This window comes from Micropterus salmoides, unplaced genomic scaffold (genome assembly GCF_014851395.1).
Source record: "Micropterus salmoides isolate LMB-PRFRI ecotype aquatic unplaced genomic scaffold, ASM1485139v1 Ms_hic_scaffold_17, whole genome shotgun sequence".
In the NCBI taxonomy this organism is placed as follows: domain Eukaryota; kingdom Metazoa; phylum Chordata; class Actinopteri; order Centrarchiformes; family Centrarchidae; genus Micropterus; species Micropterus salmoides.
The window spans coordinates 9980854-10002249 of NW_024040817.1; the positions used below are offsets into that span (position 1 = coordinate 9980854).

Consider the following 21396-nt stretch of genomic DNA (forward strand, 5'->3'; position numbering starts at 1 on the left):
GACAGAATATATGCAATAATAACTAGTGTAAACTTCAATATAGTAAGTTTAAAATGACTCCTAACTCATGAATAAAATGGGTGATCATCTGCACTGTAATAAACACAGATGACAAAAAACAGGTTTATATTATTTATTATTAAAAGTTTAAGGCAAAAATCCAAAACAGTGCATCTCCTTCTCTGGACTGCAGGCTGCTTGTCCTCTGCTGGATACCTCCTGGTACTGCATCACCACCTGCAGCTCTGCAAGGGAGGAGCCGGGGGAGAACTGCATTTAGTAGAGATAATTAAACAGAAATGCTGTTTCTATGGTAAATCTACCAGTGTAAATACAGCATACATCACAATTTATGCAGTTCAAATCATTGTTTTCCAGTATTAGTTTTCTAGATTTTATATATGGCACACGTTTCACATTCATGTCTGAATGATAAACTGCTGGGGAACTAACATGGAAGTCATCCTGGGGTCACCACAGTGCGGTTGCTCGTTCTCCTGCAGCTCTGGCATTTTATCATCAGTCTTCATACCTACAAAACAGGAAGAAAAAAGACCAACTGTTATTTAACTTCCACAGTGAACCTACAGTGAATGAAGCAAGTTACTCTGAAAACAGTCAACAACATTTACCACTTTTAAAATGGGGGGGGGGGGGCTGGTTCTACTGCATCGATTTTGATCATTTATTCCGTCCATTTTGAGTGTTACAGGGGTGAATGCTAAGTCAGTGGCGTACTCTTCTCTGTAAGATCTATAAAAATACTGGGTTCTTCTCGAAACATACCACACTCTAATGAAATGTATAGCATTAATAGTACTTATGGGAACTATTTGGTATTGTGGATCTTACCATGGTTTAATGGTGTAGATTCTCAGCCTCCTTCCACTGGTCGAGGCTCCTGTGATGAGAGACAAACAATGAGAGCCTGGCAGTGAACTGGTCAGCAGGTTCCTACCATTACTTTGATTGTTTTATATACCCCTACTGTTGTAAGGTTGCCACTCCTAACGACAAAAAACACATCCTGTGGTTCTCTATGTATGTGTAGTGTGTGTGTGTTTGGGCAGTGGCTGTGGAGAACAGAAAACCAAACATGTGTTGTCAATGTAAATTCAGGTTATCTTAGAATGTGAACATGCATTACATGTAAATAACTCAGTGTGTATGTCAATGTGAGGAAAAGTATGAAGTGTAATGAATCTAATATACAGTTAGAGGCATCTCAGCACCCTAATGTACATTCATTTGTTTGCAAACTGCAGAGGGGGACGAGACAAACTCATGACAACGACGTTCAAATATGTTGCAAACCTCGGGGGAAGGTAATACTGTTACAAAGCTGGACTTCGTACTGATACATCAGGAGTGTTATTGCAGAACCCCAAACAGAGCTGGGAGCTGCACCATAACCTTGTACAGAAGTAGACTTGCTCATTTTCAGTGTCAGTCTTGCAGATTTTGGGCAGTGCCCTTTTATAAGAGGCCATTAGAGGCCAAAAGGGTTATTCTGGCATCACACTCTAAAAACAGGACAGACTAAAGATTTTGGCCAATCAGGATTGAGTACTTAGTTAGAAAATGGATCACAGTGCAGAGAAATACTTTGACAGCCTCCAGGGCTTGATTCATGGCATTGGCTGATCAGAGCTTGTGAGAACCATAGACTCCAGGTAGGACCACGGCCCTTTTACAGCTACAAGACAACTCCTGCGTACAAGCAACAAAAGGAAAATGCCAGTCGTGATGTACTGTATCGAAATGGCTGGCTGGTCACTGACATGACAAGTTAACAGGAAGAAGGACAAACCATGAGTATTAAGTAGTAACAACAGGAGAGGAAAGCAGCAGTCCGGCACTACCGCAAAATTTCACTCAGAAGAACGATTCACTTTTCCTTCTCAAAAACAACTCATTGATAACAAATACCCAACAACTAAAAGTTAATATATTATTTGCTGTTTTACACCCAAACCCAACCATCATTTAAGATCAATCTTCAAAGTTTTAAGTTTAATTTATTTTCACTGATTATTCATTAAGCGATTATGTGTCACATCACAAACAGGCCCCTTTGGTTATTTTTTTATATCTTTCAGGCAGTATATTATTGTGAAGTAGCAGTCACTGTTCAAAAGTATAAATCACAGCATTTTTATTGTGGCCCCCTGTTGAGGGGAAAAACAGCCTGGCTCAGAGGAAGTCAGCCGTAGGTATAAGACCGCTATCTTCTCACACCATATTGCAAGGTCGCTGCATCCTGGGCTTAGTGACTGGTTTAAAGAAATAAGTGGTCCCCCCCCCCCCCTTTACCAGAATGATTTTTTAGAACTACAGTTACCTTGATGCTTTGGGGGATGTAAACAGGAAGCACAATGTTGCCATGAAAGTATGCCGAATTTGCTTTTAGCAGGTCCTAATATACCCATGGATGTACAGACAATTATCACGGGATTACTTGGATAATGATGAAAACTTAACGTGGTGACTCAGTCTTGTTCTGAAGTCTTAAGGAGTGTCTATTTCTTTGATTTTTAGATGTTTAATCGTGATGGACATTGAAGACATGATATTCTTGGGTTAGTGCAAATCACACAATCTAAAAATGTCTGTTCAATTTTATGACTCCAAGAAAGTGAGACTTTTTAATTACGATAATCTGGCATTTGAAAGTACCTTAATTCATAATCTGTGTGTCACAGCTGCTGACATTGTTGGAAAAAAGTCTGCGGACAAACAATAACTAACTGTACGTTCTTTTCAGAACACCGGCATGCAACCATGGCAGTTGTCTGTTGTAATTAGCAATGGGTGTGGTCAGAGTGGAGACACTTAATGAGATATACTCCGCAATACAGAAAATATGGACGGAATTTAATAATTTAGTAATCTGTAATACAGGACAATCGTTGAATTTGCCAATCAGGCTTTTCCCTATCATTATTATAGCGTTTCTCACAACTCGTAAGCCAAAAGAACAGAAAATTTACAGGTATGTACGGGTGAAATAAATGAATAACATTGCACATACATTTCTATAGGCGTACTTGCATCATACATCAAATTCATTGATCCTATATAGCATTTTCCTATAGAATTATTGACATTTTATTCATCCAACACATGATTACACACTGATGACAAAATGTGCTTAAATCATGTAATAGGAAATTTGTGAAAAAATAATCTGGGAAAAATTCAGATTTCATAGGGCCCAAACTAAATCCCAAGTTTATAGTCCTTTACTCAATACAGAGTTTATTTGAAAGCAACGAGAAATTGCTCAAAATGATCTAAAATAATTAGTTTGAATTTTAACATTTGCATTTTCAAGAGAAAGAAAATAATCCACACCAAACTCCATCTACACAAACAACGTTACAATGGTTGTGTTTTAAGGATCAAAGTACAGGAAATCTGCACTTGATTAACAAACAGGATGTCTGACAAGGGGATTTTCATTTTCTACAATCCCACCCAGAGCAACCCAAACAGCATGAGACATGTTTCACTTCGCAACTGCAAAGACATCCCAACCCCGTCCCACAAAGATTAATGTTTATAGCTTTAGAGACAAAACCAGAGACAGAGGGAGTCAGGAGTAGTGATGACAGATGGAGCAGCTCTGTCTGTTACCAAGGTCAATGCAATGTCTACAAAATTCATTGATAAACAAAAGTGCTATAACATTTAAATAGTTTGAATCACTAATGATTTGTGATCCACACTAGGACTACTAATTCATGTGAAACAAAGATTGTCTGTCGCTCTTCTGAAATGGCGACAAATATATTGAAAAAGGTACAAAACCAGAAATAATTGTTTTTAGTTTTTTGATCAGACACTACATTATTTGACTGTAAAATGTAAAAGAAGCACAGCACAACCCCCCCTCCCCCTAAAACTAACCAAAAAGCCTTCTTAAAGCATTACAGTAGTAAACGCCATGAGTTGGGCTTTGTGTTAAACTTTGTACATTGTTGCACACAACCTGCCTATTACCATTGCTAATTACTTTTTAAATATGCCAAAAAGTGTGTAGAAAGAGCAAGAATCACCAAAGTCAGCACAAGCTGAATGACAAGTATACAACTGAAATATCTTGTACAGTTGTACAAGACTAATGCTTTAGGTTCATACTTCATTTTGCTAAATACTTCAAGCAGTGCCAAAAAAAATACATATCAGGATACTCCTCTCTTGACTTCCAGTGTTCCCAAAATGTCAGGTGTGTTGAGTTTCAGCACTGTGTTTAGAAACTCTAGTGTTGAACCAGTGACTCAGCCGTCCATACATATTTCCTTTCATGCATACATACAGAGAAGCCAAAGTACCACATACACACACACACTGCACGGGCTATAATGCTTTACCACATCCACACACAAAAAAGTTTGAACAACAGATCTGCACTGTGATGCCATTCTTTGTAAGTGTGATGCCAGAAGCCCTGTAAACGTCACTGTGAGCAGCGACATGGTATGAGAGAGGACAGAGAGAAGAGTCAAGTTATGGGACAACTCTGCATCTTGTATTATAAACATGGATGGGACACTTACCTTTACTTGTTCAGCTGATCTGTGTAAGCATACCTCTGGCTGCAGTGCAAACAAGTCCAGGCTTTACTGTCCACTGACTTCTGCAGAACTACTCATCGTCAATGTAACCCAACTGCAGAGAAGAGCCTCTACTGTGGACTGGGGCAGCCTGTCTTTGACAAGCTGGCTGACAGCAGCTAACGCACTTCTCATTTACCCAAAGACATGAAACATACACACAACCACACAGGCACAACACGCCATCCTCTCTTCAACCGTAAGGTGCACGGGACTTCCTGCCTCAGGTAGGTTGGTGAATAGGAGGTTGGTCACGTCTACTAGTGCAGTTTCCTTTACAGTCAGGAATTTTCACAAAAAAGGAAAATGAATATGGGAGGAGAGCAATTTTTTTGATTAAATAAAATCTTGACGAAGAACTTCTCTTTTGAAATCAGTGTCAAAGTTTTGGTTTCTATTTTTACTCCAATAATGCAAAGTCAAAATGTGTTGTGGGGGGGGGTTCTCTTCTGCGTCAGGTTCCTGCTAGTTGTCCGGGTGGAGAGTTGTATAGAGTCTAAAATTTAAAAGGAAAATCGGGAGAATTACAACACCTGGAGAGGGCGATAAAAAAAAAAAGCAAGAGTCTCCTGTGAAAATCAGGAGGGTTGGCATGTATATGGGTGATAGAAATCATTGTAACATGTAGCCTACTTAGACAAGTCTTGATGGTTTTAAATACTTAGGGCTTGTAGATACATAAAAAACAGATGGGGTAAGCACCTTCTCCCATAGATTTGACAAAACTCAAACTACTCCCAAAACAGTGGCAGAGGTTTTATTAGCGTTATCCAACCAGGTGTAGTCGCAGAAGAGTCGCTCCTTTTTGTGTGCGTAGAGAGTGTGTGGTTGAGCAAGAGAGGGGGAGCGGCAGGTGACCAGTGAAGTTTAGCAGTAAATGTACAGTGTAGGTTTATTTGTCAGCAAATAAAAGGCTGCAGATAAAATACCCGTGTTGTTTACCAGCTGCTGGAAAATTTAAGGGTGTTGAGCATTGTAGATGTCAAGCAGTTTCCAGCACCTACGCTGAGGGTTTACACTACAATACATCGGTCCAATAGAGTATCTCCGTATCAGCTTAACAGAAAAAGTAAAGTCTGTATTTTTGATTATACTTCAATTCATGCGATTGGGATTTCTGAATACCCGGGTATACATAATACAGTCCAAGCCTACCCTGTAATATAGTTACTTTAGAGTCTCTTGACTCCTATTAAAAATATTGTGTCAAAGGGATGAGGGATATCCCTCTTCTGAAAACGTCAAAGATTTTTTTTACTACTTTTACTCAAAGTCCAAATATGTTGCAATAAGGGACATCCCTGTTTTTACTCTTTTAGTTGCTTAATAGTCTTTTAAGTGTGCTTTGGCACCACCGTTACACAATTCCTTACAAAGAACTTATCTTTAAGAATGTTGATTAAATAGTTTGCTCTAATGCAAAATGTGTTGGCTGTTGGGGACTGACTATAAGAAATCTTGACTGTAAACTGCTCCTCAAATAGGTCTGTAGGTGAGTTTCCATTACTTTAACTTATTTAGCTGACACTTTTATCCAAACCGCCTTACAAGACTCTATAGAGTTCACACACCTCTGGAGCAACCAGGGGTTAAGTGTCTTGTTCAGGGACACATTAATGGATGTGTCGCAGTGGGAATCAAACCCGCGTATCTCACATGTGTCTTATCCACTCCACCATCCATCAATTTAAAATTTTTGCATTTCCTCTCAAGTTTAAGTGCAACTGGAGAAATGCTTGGCTGAAGCGAAGTCTATCAATAAAAGCTAAATGGGTCAATCCAATGGAAACATAGCAAATAAATCACTATGTAACATTAAATATAAATACATATTATATAACAAAATAAATAATGCATGAAAACAAATGCCATATATTTCCATCATCATTTGTCGACAAACCAGCAACCATTATGTGCATAACGGTAGTGGAAGAAAACATTAATTCACACTTTCTTTGGTGATTTTCTCTAAATTCGCTAAGTGTCAAAGCTTTGACGCAAGTGTTCTGCGGTAGGGGCAGTCTAGTGTTTCTTGGTAGTTCAACCTTGTGTACTTGGAAGAAGAATGGTCAAATATTGAAAACTATCCTACAGCGTAACAAGCTATAGTCCAAGTTATAGAGCTACCACCTATCATGATCGGCAATAAATGTACATTCCTTAAAATTAGGTGCTATTTGGTCCTCGAGAACGATAACTTTTCATTAACAAAACCACTCCAACCGAAGCTACAGACTTTGAATTTCTTGGTAGGGAAAGTTCCTTCTCATAGTCCAACACCTTTAAAGATGGTCAAACCTGTTAAAGAAAAACAAATTGTACACAACACCAACACACAGACATTACATTACAAGCTTTAAAATGTACACTTCGGTCAAGTCAATCAGAACTTGTAATTCTGTTTTGAAGGATGTTCAGATAGTGTGTATAGGATAATGTCTAGCAAAACTCTAAATTAGCCATGTTTTAATAAAAACATCTAATATTTTATTTAATACTTACTTCCTAAGAACATTAGCAAATTTTGTAAGCCGCGTTTTCATCTTTCATTTATCCCCATGTTTTAATATCCAATTGTCCAACTTGTACCAATTCCAAAGAACAGGTTATTTGACTTTGACCTTTTCTCTGTGTGTGAAATTCCTATTAGGTTACATTTAGTAAGGAAATTCATTTAAACATCTGTCAATGGACAGTCTCATTTACATAAGTGAATCCAAAAGGGGGTTTGTTGTTGCATTAAATTCTGTGTTAATCTTGATAAAGTGAGAAAAAAACTGAAGGAATAAAGCATCAAAAAAGGTATTTTTTTACTCTTGAAATTATTGTAATTATGATTTCATCTAGAAAAACAACTCAGTGTAGAAGCCATCTAAAAAGTATAACATCTGGAATAATCCCAAAGGCTGAAATTGGGTGAGGTAAATAAAGCTGGTTTAATGTTGCATTCATATTTAGTTTAAGGATGTGATCTGAAAGATTAACACACACTAACATTGGTCCACACACACAATGGTTGTAAATTGGAGACTGAAGTTAGATTTTCTAACGAGACCTATACACATAGGATTTAACCAACCAACCCCAATCTGGTCTTGTGGACTAGACCTACCCTTCCCATATACTTCCATTCCCACAACAGAAGTGCAAGGAGTTATGCAACTACATCATGTCTAAGATATTAAATAAATTGTCAAATTAATGACAATATACTTAAACATTATTGTAACTCTATAATGCCAATCCCTTTTTAAAAAAAGTACTTTCTAGAGAGAATTTCTGTTGACATTTCGGGATCTGCATTTTAAACGTTAAGAGTACACCATACATTTTGAAAATGTTTTCAAGATCCTTTAAGTTGCACCTTTACAAGTCAGTCAAACATCTTGGGGTTTTATGCATATAGTTGTTTTATCTACAGGGTTTTTAATGCAAGAGAAAAGCCACAAGGCTAGATCAGCGTCATTGCTTAACTGTATCCATACTATACAGAGTCAAGCCAAATGTGTTTGCTAATGCTGGCATCCTTGTTTTAATCCTCTGTTTTTCAGGTGTGAATCTTATGGAGGCTATTTGCACAAGTCCAGAGTTTTGGTTTCTTTGCTAAAGCATTCCTGAGTCCACGCTATACAGCCACATACTCCTCCACAGTCCAAAACCTTTAAAGCTGGTCAAACCTGTTAAAGAAAAAATGTACATAACACAAACACACGTAACATTGCAGGTGAACACTCCATGACATCCAGTTCTGTTACCAAAATCCTCCAAGTATCTGTAGTCCTCTCAGATGCCACACAAAGATGATTTTCTTGATACTTTATAACCAAGCAACAATTCTTTTATTTTTAAGTCTAGTGCAGTGTGCATTACCCTACAGTGCAGTGCACAAAATGAATGATACAAGTAATTTATAAATTTCTTGGTCTCTTTCATACTCCAGTGATTTGTCTTTGGCTATCTGACAAATTAGAAGGCCCATAGGACGCATTGAAGTCATCCAGTTACAGGTCCAAATGTTGTCCAAAGTCAGCCAGCGGACAAACACTGTTACAACAAAAGAGCACTACGCAAGTGACTCTAAAAAGGTAAGGCTGGAAGCCACTTATCTTAAAAATTAAAGCATTATAAAAATGTATCAGAAGCTGCACTGTTGTAATGACACTCAACTACACGTAATGTGAATACACTTTCAACAGTCTGCAGAATGTCAGTCAAGCTAGTGCCAGGGAAAAATAAACAAAAACGCTGTGTTTGAAATCACATACTAATGTGTTAATCCAACCAAGTATGACGTCAAGCTTAGGATGTTGTGTGTTTAAACTGCATGGTATGTGGATTTTGGGTACGCAAGGTACTAGATCGGCAGCAGGAAGAATGAGCTTTCTGCTCATAATTGCCCCAAAATGTATTGCGTCTCTGTCCAATAGTGAAGTGATAGCAGACGGTTCTTGGATCACACTAATTTGTTTACAATTGTCTTGCTTGCTTGTCTATACTATTTCATCACTAAATTGGGTAATAGGATTTTTGAAAATTGGCAGCTTTACAAAAACTGAGTAAATTGAAAATAAGCTCCAATGTTTTTAGAGTGGAGAACTCCAGAAGCACCTGTGGAGGTAGGTAGTAAGCCAGCCGGTCAGTCAAACTTAGTCTCCTCTTGCCCCAGAGACCACTGGAGCCAACGCAGCTGACAACTTCCGCAACATTTACATTTACTGTGTCGTATTGATTCCGAATAGTTAAGTGCTGCTTTAGGTAACCTTACGAGATAATGGCATACTTAATCGTTCATTTATTAGGCAGTATGCAGTACATTGTGACTGAGCAAGTAGTACGGTACGTTAGTATGAGATTTCAAACACATGCTTCATCTCAGAATATTCTCCATTTTCATAACAAAAATGCAGTCACGGTAACAATTATACTTGTCAAGATTGAAGTTGTAATTAATGCAAGCATACTTACACAGCACATCTCCTACCACAAAACTCAAATGCTTGCTGAGGCAAGCCAGCGTCTATTTGATGCCAAGTGATTTTACAATAGCTCAAAAGAGGTACTGACAGGATTCATGGGGAGCAGCCAAAGTGGGCAGCAGAACAAAAATATTTAATTTCATTTGCAAGGACAACTTAATAACGGGGGTGTCTTTCATAAGGTAATTATGATACAACTTGACTAGCAATTGATAAACTTGCAGAGTTTAGGTACAATCTGTTGTTTATGGGTTTAGATGATAACAAGGGGTAGCATGCCATCACAATTCAAGAGATTTGGTAAATTATCGCATGGTAATTAATACCAAGCATTATACATTCATTGTACCCAATTTTAAGGCTTTGCATCCTGCGTAGAAGGCAGCTAACTACATCTGTATAAATAAGGTTGTTAAGTGTTCCGTTTTCTTTTGAGACGATTTGTGGGCTCCTGCGCCTTGTAATATTGTCACAACACACATTAATGCAACTACAACCCCTCAAATACAGAAAGGGACTGGTCATTGGGCAATGTTGAATCTCAATAATAAGAGGCAGTGTGAGAAGTCAAGCCTCAAAACAGACCGAAACCAGAACTTTGGTAAAGTATATAAATACTGCAGTTTCTAGCTGTACCGAGGTAAAACAGTAAGGCTAGTCCATTACCCACAGTTAAACTGCAGAGCATGCGGGGAAACTTGTTTCAGCCACATGAAAATGGATCTGTGCAACCCAATTCACATTGAAATTCAGTGTTAAATGGTATTAGATTATGAAGCCAATTAAAACAGTCTTCCCTCTGTGTAGTGACAAAATTTAAAAGGGAATATACAAGCTGTCGACAGTGAAATGTCAGCATGTCTTGTGAGTAACAAAGTCGAAAAGGTGTAACAGAGTGTGTCCATTTTCCAATCCAATAACAGCCAACGATGAAGTTTACCTTACTTGATATTCTGAAAGCCAGAACTGAATCTCTGGATTTCTTGTCTTCTTACAGGTCCAGAAAAATGAATGCATCGTCACAGCACACAATTACAAGTAGTGCAAGTTTAGGATGTATATCTAATAGCAACACTGGCTATGTTTTCTGACTTGTGTTATACTAGTTTAACATAGCTCTATGAAAATCATTAATACACATGAATAGACTAGGGATTATATTTTTATCCATAGATGGAACTTAACTATATTTGAGCTTTAGTTTCTGGTGGTTATCCTGCTTTCAAAACTGACCACTATGCATGTTGTCAGCTGAGCCTCTTGCCACTAAAGGCAGATTTACTCATGCCAAGAAATAGTGTAACAATTACAGTCAACACCTAAAATGTCATGTCAATACTTCAAGACTCTGTTGACCTCTATTGTACCCAAAAAAGGTTTGTAAAGGATCAGTCAAACTTAGATAGTAACTTGGTGCCAACTAACTAAGAAGCTGTTACCATGTTTAAACTGTTTTCACTTTTATCACTTAGGGGACTGTGGTTATAGGCCTTGTATTTGCTTAATAACACTGCTAAAACAATGCCAACATCTAGTAATTTTGCATTGGGGCTTTTTAGGGCATTTTCACACCTTAAAAGGTCTGCCTTTTTGTTACACTGTACAGTTGATCCAGTTAGTTTTGGTTTCCCATTGCTATTATTCAAATGAATTAAAATATAGATGACATAGCTACATCCTGTCGTCATCACATAAGTGAGCTGCATCTCCCTATACTTTTGATTGGTTTGTAGAGGGGCATACGTCTGACAGACATGTTGTCAATCCAGCATGTAGCCTTCTATCGCAGCTTGAATGGAGAAAAATTAACATTAATTTCTCTGCAGCTATAATAACCATAATTAATAACTTTGTCTCTTCTCGCCATGTGCTACCAGGCGTAGTTTTGCTGCAATGCACTTTATGGTTCTGGCAATAGACTGCCAGAACTTAACAGAACCCATACAAAAAGAATGTTTGCACTAGAACGGAACAGTGGTTGGTTGGACCCGAACTGAGACCACATCGTTTTGTCAAAAAAGGTTCACACCTGCAATTGTGGTTTAGATCAAATGAGGCAGGTGTGAAAGGGCCCTTGTATCCTGATCTCAATGCTAGAAGCATAACTGAGGCTAAAAGCTTAATGATGTCCAAAAAGTCATCATTAAGAGAAATACAAAACAGTCAAAAGGTTGTTGCTTTCGTAATAAATAAATTTCATAACAATTTCAAACATAATCCAGATGCTACGACGAAGGCAACACTAACTAGAAGTGCAGTTTTTTTTGGTCACCTTTTCTATGACAATTGATGATTTTGCTACAAGTTTAATAAGCGTGACCAAGGTGATCCTATTATATTATTAGCCTGCATGTAAACACAGCCATTAACCCCTGGTTCCAAACATGCACACAAGACACACACTAATGTGCACAGTATGAGTGACAGGCGAGTAGGTGATGAGCGCGCACACACACACACACACACACACACACTTTCTTAATGGTTCTATGTGTAATATTTCTGCTCTCCTGAAGCAAGACTGTAAAATTACTGGATGCCAAAGTTTTATGTTTCAAAGAGTTGAGCACTCCATTTCCACTGAGTGCTTGTGGAGTGAAATTGTTTTAAAAATACACAATAAACTAAGTTTCCTTTACATTACAATATTAAGTGCCAACTAGTCTTTGTCTGTGCCATTTGCACTAGCCGTGTCCCAGCTTACTTATTTGTTAATAAACCGACAATAGTACGTATACAGGATGTCAGCTTGTTATCTGAATTTGCTGGGAAGAAAATAAAGAAAACAAGGTGGGACATTTGCAGCGAGCATATGCTTCAGACAGGCCACACAAATTTAGATTATGTTATATGCATCACTGAATAAAAGAGGTCAGGACTGTGGCAGATATAACACATAGAGCCATTAAGACCTAATGTGGCAGTTTTATCCACATTTCATTTTTTGCAAACAACCAACTGTTAGGATTTGGTTGCTTTTTGCTAACGAATTGTTCTTTTCAACTTTTAAGAATAAATGTTAAAGGTTTGTCCTGATAGAACCAATGTCTCTTTATTATAATACATGCTTTGACTCCAAATGTATGGCACAAAACACAGCCATAGAAAGTTGAGAAAAATGTTACAATTATCACTTCACGGCGACTCACAGAGCATAATACATCTAGAAAAGAAAATTATACATGGGTCAGAAAGAACTAACGGACCACATGTGATTGACCTCTTTCCATACTACTGACAACACAAAGTAAAAAATGAAAATATTGACTTAGTCATAAAATTGTCAATTGTCAAGCTAAAATGTAGCAACAATTTAAACTTAAATACAAGAAATGAATGCACGTTTGTTTTGGATAATCTATACAAATGGTGCTGCTGGGAGTGTCAAAGAGCAGCGTTTAAAAACGGGGTTTCTTAGACGGACCATCAAACTCCTCACGGACCCTGCCGAACCCCGGGTTACCAGGACCCATTCCCCTAGGACCACCCTGGGCGAAGCGCTCATTGCGCTGTGGGGGTCAATTTGCCAGGCAGATAGGAAGTTGGGGAATAAGGTATGGGATGTGTTCAGTGCGCAAGCACACAGTTCATGTCCATATGGAAATGTATAAAAGAAGGTATGGCAATAGGGGTGATTTTTATATCATGAGCAGATTTACAAAACAACCAGCAGGAGACACATCCGAAGAAACCGTTCGTTCCAATATGAAGGTCCACAGGTGCCACAGGTTACATACGGAAAAGGAAGAGAGGGTAATGCTTTTGTTAGTGAGTGCCTACCTAGTATGGTCTCTCCAGTGCATGCCAAGACTAGCCTATAGTCTTCTTTACTAGTTTTTAGGTCAAGCGTTTTGTAAATGCTGACCATATTTGTCTCTTCATGAGAATTGCATATATGAACAGTTAAATACCAAAACCTCTTGAATGAGGTCTTAACAAAAAAAAAGACATCTTTATAAAATATATAAAGTTAAAAAGAGACAAACTTTTTAGTCCTTTAGATGCAAGTAGAATTCAAGTTTCCTTAAAATTGTGGGGAAAATATGAGAGAGCTAGTATAACAAATTCTGACTGAACTAAGTTCCACAGTTTCCTGAAAAGAAATGATTGTGTATTAATCATCTATCCAGCGATCACAGCACCTCTTAGGGCACTGCATTGATAAAATGGAAAAAAAACTTAACTAATGGCGTCCAATGTGACAGGAACTGTACCAGAAATTCATCTGCAGAATTTTGGCACTGAGGGGGGGGTTACAGTAAAATGTAAACATTGCACAAGACATTCACCACCAACTTTTTCCTCCAACAACAAAGTAATCTGTTTATCAATATACACACTTTACATGCCATTTATGACAGATTTTGTGAAACTGTGTGGTAACGAGTGAACGTCTCAAAAGCCAAAAACCCAACAGAGGGGATGGCTTTGATTTACAGCACAAGGCCAGAATGGAACAATATAGTAACAACAGAACATATATGTAAAGTAGAATATGAATATATCTTGACCAGAATATACCCAGCATCAATCTGCTCAGCCTACTAAATTATAATAACTTTAACTGAGCTTTACAGTGTCAAGGTACTCACTTGATGGATTGCCAACTATATTGCCAACAAGCTTTAACCTAAAATTATTTTTTACTGCTTAAGCTTTTTCAAATTCACATTTAGGGTAAATGGTGCTTTAAATTCAAAGCAAGACTAAATACGTAGGCTAGCGTTTTATTAGCATGAGTAAAGTTTGACAAATTACAAATGTGAAGCGCACCATTCTTCAAATATGAAAGTAAGTTGAAGGACATATTGTACAACAAATGAAAGCTTTTTATATAGAATGTCAAAGCTTGATAAAGTAGTTTCTGGAAATGAGTTTCATTCACCTACAATGTTAACACACATTTAGCCGTTCTTACCGTCAACGGTAATCAAGAAACAAACTTAGTACTGATACTATAATTCCGCCAGAAGCAGTCCAGTATTCACCAATAACATCCTACACAAATATGGTAACAAGGCTGCCTGCCCCCATCAATTAATCCTGCTGTAATATAAAATTTTTAATTATCTTCTTTCAAGATTGAATACCTTATACCGTCAGCCTGCACTAAAAGCATTTTAACTGCTCAGTTACAAAAAAAGATGACGATAGGAAGGTACAGGTTGCTGGTCCAGAAGATGAACTACACCCCCAACACGTAGCATGTTCATACAACTTCATTTCTTCTCATGACAGGCGATACATGAAACTGCTAGCACAGTATGAAAAAGGGATTAAAAACTAAAAACACAGTCAACTATTAAGAGAAAAAACACTGGTAGATGCCATTCTGCCCCCGGTCAAGAAAAAGTGCCTGTCCCGCTCACATGAGACAGGGCTTGCAATAGCAGTCCACTACACAAACGCTGTGATAAAGGTGAGCAGAGCCACTGAAGTCTGTCTACAGCTGTCAGAAAGCACCCCGGAGAGCAATTTATTATGATTTAGTGCAGGTTGACGGTTTTGTAGCTGGAATGCAGCAAGATTCAGGTGAAGGTAACTGAGGGGGCTTGGCTTGCCAATGAAAGAAACCCTATCAGGCAGGCAGCATCTGTCACATTCACCAACCAGCAAGCCACATGAAGATGGCTGGGAACACAAATCATTCCGATTTTCTCATCTTGCTTGGCCAGCTGGCCATGTTTAAAATCAGCTGGGAGTCTTTCAAACAGAGATGAAAGCCAAACACAAACTACATTAACTACTGATCTTCCAAAAAGTGAGATACGTTACCATTTCGTTGCCCATCAAGCCTCCTGATGATGGTCCCATTCCCTGCTTTCCCTCAAAGCCCAGTCCACCCATGGGGAACTTCTGGTTGGATCCACCAAAGGGCATATCTAATAGAAACAACATGCAAACAAGTCAAGTACACATACTGCACTTACAAATAAAATCATCAGATAAACGGAGCCTGTTGATCAAAGATGATTTAGTAAAATTAGACATATTTTAGGGATAAATATTTACATAGACATCAGTGAGTCATTTGAAAGGTAATCACACAACCTTGAAAAAGAAGAACATAGAAACAAGGTACCCCCGGGGTTCTCAGTTAAATTTAAGACCTTTTCAATACCATTTAGAATGAAATTTAAAGCTAACTTCACGGCTATACTGGCAAAAGTAAAGGACATAATAAAGCCCAAGAAATGTATTTTTTGATAAGTACTTGAATTTAATAAAATGTATAATACTACTACTCACATTCATATTTAATACATAATAGCTTTGTGAGAAAAAGATGTGTATTTGCTGCATTAGGAGCCCACAAAGAGGAACTGAGCAAAACTCCTCATAAGCTTGACACTGCTTTTCTTAATTTCAGTAGCCAGCAAGGCTAGCTGATTGGCTAAGCAAACCGTGAACTGTAGTTCTATAGAGCTAACAGGTAGTCAGCTGATGTGCAAGTAGTAAAACATGTTATACATTTGACAGTTATTTATAACGTAATGGTATTTATTTAATCCAATGAAAGAACAAACTTTTTAAGACCTTTGTAAATTAATTAAATTAGTTCTAAACCATCAATGGAATTACTGAAAAACAACTTACCACCCATGCCCAAAGCTCCACCAGGAGTCATCCTTATATCCCTGTCCCTCTGTAATAAAGACATGAGAAGAAACATTAAAACTTGAAATGCTGATAAATTAGCAAGGTCCACTGCACATAAGTAATAGTGTTGTATTCTAAGAGCAAGTTTAACTCACATCCATGAAGTTGCCCATCCTGTAGTTCTCCTCACGCTGGCGGCGCATCTGTTCTTCCATCTCCCTCTTGCGAAGCATCTCTTCCTCCCGCCTGCGTCGCTCTTCTTCTTGTCTGTTTACAAAGATGAAAATAGAAAATCAAATTAATTTCTTTTTAAAAAGGAGAACAGTGGGCAAACGTGTACAAATTTACTCATCATTGTTAACGGCGCTGAAATATACTATCCCAGACAGTATAGGACAAGGTAAATGACTAACATGTGCCTCAATCTACAACCAAACAGAATTATCACTAACAAATACCTGAGCTGCATCTCTTTCCTCTTCTGCATCTCCTGACTGTGCAACTCCTCCATGCGTCGCAGTTCCTCCTGTCGCCTCAGAAGATCTGAAAGGAAGCATGAAGCAAACACATTTAATTATGGCACCTGTGAGTGTTCGCCACATCATGTGAGTGACATCTTTTGTAGTAATAAATAAAATATTTTTAAACCTAACATCACTTGCCTTGTCGGAGCAGGTTGGCCTGGTGCTCATGGTAAGCGTCCTCCATCTCACTCTCCAACTTCTCACGAGCCTCACGCATGTTCTTCTCTACCTGTTGCCTCTGCTGCTTCTCCATTTCATCCAGGGACTTCCATCGCTTGGAGTATTCGAATTCGAAAGTGCCTGGACGAGCAAAACGAGGAGGTTCCTCACGCTCTCTGTAGATGCAAAAAACACAATATACAGGTATGTTAAGTTGAACAGGTTGTCCCATTGAGTTCTGCCCTGTAGGATGGAAACACTAAAGCCATGTTAAATGCTGTATAGCAAACATGGGTGCAAAAATATTTTGAGTTGGTGGGAAAAACAATGTCTGACGAAAAAACAGCATAGGCAGAGTTCTTTTTAACCCATATTATAGAAACAACCCAATTTTTCATCCCAATTAAACTTTTCATTAATACTAAATCTTATATTGCTTGCAGTATAGGTACTTTAAAGGCTGCAGACAACCCCCTTTCTGCTGTTTCTCTTGATTTACAGATTAACATCTGTCACTCCACACAGAAGATTGATTTTAACAGCTGCAATCCCCCACCCCCAACACTTACATCTACATGACACCATCTGCTGCTCACAAATGACTTGAAGCAAATAATTTACATAATAAAGATTATTGTGCCCGAGACTTAAGTGCACCTTTGTCAACTCAAATTTTAAAAACAGCTTTACTTATTCCCACAAAGGCAAATGTATGATGTGAACACAACAAATAGTGATACACTTACGCTTGATATCTGGGGTTTTTCTGGGCCAATTTCTCTGGAAGACCATCTTCATCATCAAACTGCTCCAGAGGCTCAACCACAACAGGCCGGGGTTGCCTGAAAACGATGAAACAAACACAATAAGCAAAAGGTTTCACGCGTCTTTTCCGGGGTATGTTGACTCATTGAGCGTATGTTGACTCATTGAGCGCAACAATGTGCTTTTGGAAATTTAGCTGCGCTTACGTGGTGAGCAGGAATACCCCCTCGTTGCACCGATCCAGGGCCTTTCTGGCAGCAGGTTTGGAGGCAAATTCGACAATGCCTTTGCCGGTGGATCGCCCACGGTCATCCACAATGACAATGGCCCTCTCGACCATTCCAAACTGTGAGAAAGCTTCTTCCAGGAGCTCATTGGAAACAAATGGTGACAGATTCTTCACAGACAAAGCTGCAGAGTGTGTAGCAAATCGGACACGCAGGGGTCTGCCTTTCATAGGTGTGTCATCCAACTCTGCTTTTGCTATCTCTGCAAGTGCACGGGACTCCTGCAAGAAATTAAATGCAACTTTTAAAAAGCGACTTGTTCATCTTAATTGCAGCAATATTCCCGTGAATGTATGAAATGAATATCTTACCAATCGGATGAAGCCAAAGCCTTTGTTTTTGTTGATGAAGACCTCGCTGGGCTCCCCATATTTTGCAAACAGCTTCTTGAAATCTTCCTCTGTGATGTCGTTGGGCAGGTTCCCAATGAACAGACGACACCGCTGTGTGTATGACTTCTCACCAGGTTTCAACAACATGGACAGTGTTGCAATAAAAGGCTGTTGATAGACAATAACAATGTGAATTAAATTAAACTCTCAGATCTATGTGCTAAACCAAATAATACCATTATACGCAAACGACAAAAAATAAAATCAGAGCTGAAAAGGATACATTATAATATATAATTATTAGTTTGTAAAAAGTCTTGTTCATATAAGTGCTCGCGTAACATCAATTCACTATTGACAACCAAATGCCCATCCCCCACACACTGCGAGTGTCCAAAGGGAAATAACCCACATTTTCTGAAGTTAGTCTTCGGAAAACTTGCGTACGCGAGATGAGTGAAGAAAACAAATTGGTTCTCAAGAGTAGTATAACAGTATACTAGTACGTTCATATTGTATTTGTTTGTTTTACTGACGTTAGAACAAATGTGACTGCACGGCCATTGAACAAGATGGCGGACAGCAGGGGCTACTAAACCAGAGTGTGCGTGATTTCAGTCTCGGCTGGTACCGCCATTACCCGCACCAAACAGACGAATTAAGACCAGATTAAGACCGATGATACAGACTGGTAGCCGTTGAGAGAACCCAGAATAGACCGCCCGCTCGGGCAGCACAGTAATAGATATCGAGCGTATTGGCAGTCGTGCCGAATGAGCTAGCATTAGCTAACAACAATGGCTGTCGACGCCATTTGCAGCAGAACATGTAAAAAAATAAATAAAATTAAAATAAATACAGACCTTCGGCTGGCTCCCTCCGGACTCCGCTTCAGCGATGTCCATATTATCCGGTACCTCCCGCTCTTGTCTGGGGGGCATCATCGGTGGCCCTGTTCTCTGGCCTTGAGGAGGGCCTGTCCTCTGGCCTTGCTGTGGTCCTGGTTTCGGGCCCTGCTGTGGCGACGGCTTAGGGCCTTGCTGTGGCGACGGCTTCGGGTGTGGAGGCTGCTTCTGCTGCTGTCCGTTAGCATTCCCCACCGGTGACTTGAGCTGCGGGTTCTGGTTCTTGTTTGCCTGGTTAGGTGGAGGGGAGGTCATGATGGGTTTGGGCGCAGGTGACTGAATCTTCGGCTGGGGTGTAACGTTAGGGGTTGTCGGTGTCCGTTGCTGCTGCGGATCCGGCTGTTGTTCTGCCGGCTTCTGCTGCTGCTGCATCGGGCCTTTCATTGTGAGAGCCGGGCCGGGGCTCGGCGGAGGGATTATTGGCAGCGACTGGTTCTGTTGTGGTTTTTGGGGAGCCAGCTGTGGACCCTGATTTCCCGGTCTGTTGAAGTTATTGTTTGCTCCTCTCCGGTTTTGGTTTTGATTTTGAAAAGGATGGCTCCGGAAATTCGGGTTTCCCATTAGCCCACCGCGCATCGGGCCGCCGGGCCCACCGCCTCTACGTTGCTGGAAATTATTCATCCCAAGGCCGCCACGATTATTGTTAAATCGAGACATTGATCCTTATATCAGCAAAAACTTAAAAATACGTTTTAGACTTACTGCTTAACAACCGCGTCCTACCGGTGTTTGCAGGTCGCACTCCTCAAAATGGCGACTAACGGTTGAGCCTACAGTGGTCTTTCTTCTCCAGCACACGGAGAGCCGCCCCGCTCTGCTCATTGGTCCGCTGCTCGACAGGAGGAGGAACCACCGCGACGTTTAGTCGCCACCCAGAGATTTTGATTTTGCTCTTGTTTTGGGAGTTTGAACGCTGCTTCTCCATGTTTAGTTTTGACTCTGGGGACGAACTGAGAGGTATGGATGGTTCATAACGTACCATAACCAATCAGTGCTTTATAAACCAACAGCAGTATTTTGAAATCAATTATTTGTCAGATAGGAGGCCATGTAAAGACCTCAGAACTGGAGTGATGTGATCCACTTTGTTGGTCTTAGTGGGGACTGGAGCAGCAGCTTCTGAATTAGCTGCAGATGTCTGATCAGTTCTTTAGGGAGACCCGTAAAGACACCGTTACAGTAGTCGAGTCAAATGAAGATAAATGCATGAACACGTTTTTCCTGGTCCTGCTTTGAACAATATCATAGTCTTTAGGTGATTGTAGGCTGACTTTTTAATTGTCTGAATGTGGCTGCTGAAATTCAGGTCTGACTCCATGACTACACCAAGATTTCAGGCTTGAGTTTTGTGATTTTTAACATTACTGACTGAAGGGGAGCACTGACTTTTAAATAATTCTTTCTTGGCTCCAAAAACAATCTCTTCAGTTTTATCTTTGTTTAATTTAAGGCAATTCCATCACACCAATCATTGATTTGTTTATTGCAGTTACTCAGCGCTTGTATGGGATCATAGTTCCCTGGTGATATGGTTAACAACTGGGCTGTTTGTCCCTTGTTCCTTGTTCCAACCATAGACTGTGTAAAACAAGGTTCCAACAAAATATAGCATCTATACCAAATGTCACTTCTTACTGGAACCAGTTTGTCAATTATCTGTGCTTTAGAAATGTTTGGATGTTGCCCCATAAATACTTAGGCTACTTATAAACAAGGTGAAGGACAGATCCTTTAGGATTATTTGTGGGGTTGGGCGATATACATACACTAACATACATTTATTAAATTTAGCTGATGCTTTTATCCAAAGCGACTTACAATTGCTTTATATGTAAGAGGTCGCACGCCTCTGGAGCAACTAGGGGTAAAGTGTCTTGCTCAGGGACATTGGTGTCTCATAGTGGATTCGAACCTGGGTCTCTCACACCAAAAGGCATGTGTCTTATCCACTGCACTGTCACCACCCCCAAAATGGCCAAAAATGTTATCACGATAAAAAAACAAAATCATGCTATTGATAGCTATCACTATCAATATTTATAGACAATTATTTTTCTAGTTTAAAGGCCAATTTTTTTCCTTCTGAGTGTAAGCTGAAAGAAACCTGATGAACACAGCAAACACTTGATGCCAAACAATGGATCACTTAACAAATCTGAGGTTCAAAACATTCAAAACAATTGTGATAAAATCCTTTTTCAAAACATATGCATGAGTAAAATTAAGTAAAAT

The 21396-nt window shown here is 39.3% G+C and overlaps 1 protein-coding gene across 2 annotated transcripts; it reads right to left on the minus strand.

The window, feature by feature from the left end:
- Positions 1-118: 118 nt before the first annotated feature.
- sfpq (splicing factor proline/glutamine-rich) lies at positions 119-19927 on the minus strand. Of its 2 annotated transcripts, none has more exons than XM_038724767.1 (12): positions 19123-19927; positions 18239-18427; positions 17847-18148; positions 17622-17717; positions 16855-17051; positions 16651-16735; positions 16348-16459; positions 16190-16238; positions 15368-15474; positions 853-901; positions 454-532; positions 119-245 (listed from the first exon to the last, which is right to left on the minus strand). In XM_038724767.1, exons 1-10 carry the CDS (start codon positions 19819-19821, stop codon positions 875-877), a joined length of 1863 nt encoding a protein of 620 aa, XP_038580695.1. In that variant the 5' UTR covers positions 19822-19927; the 3' UTR covers positions 119-245; positions 454-532; positions 853-874. The 2 variants fall into 2 exon arrangements, with proteins under 2 accessions (XP_038580695.1, XP_038580694.1); XM_038724766.1 differs by having other exon boundaries at positions 120-245; positions 853-13101; positions 19123-19926.
- Positions 19928-21396: the final 1469 nt, after the last annotated feature.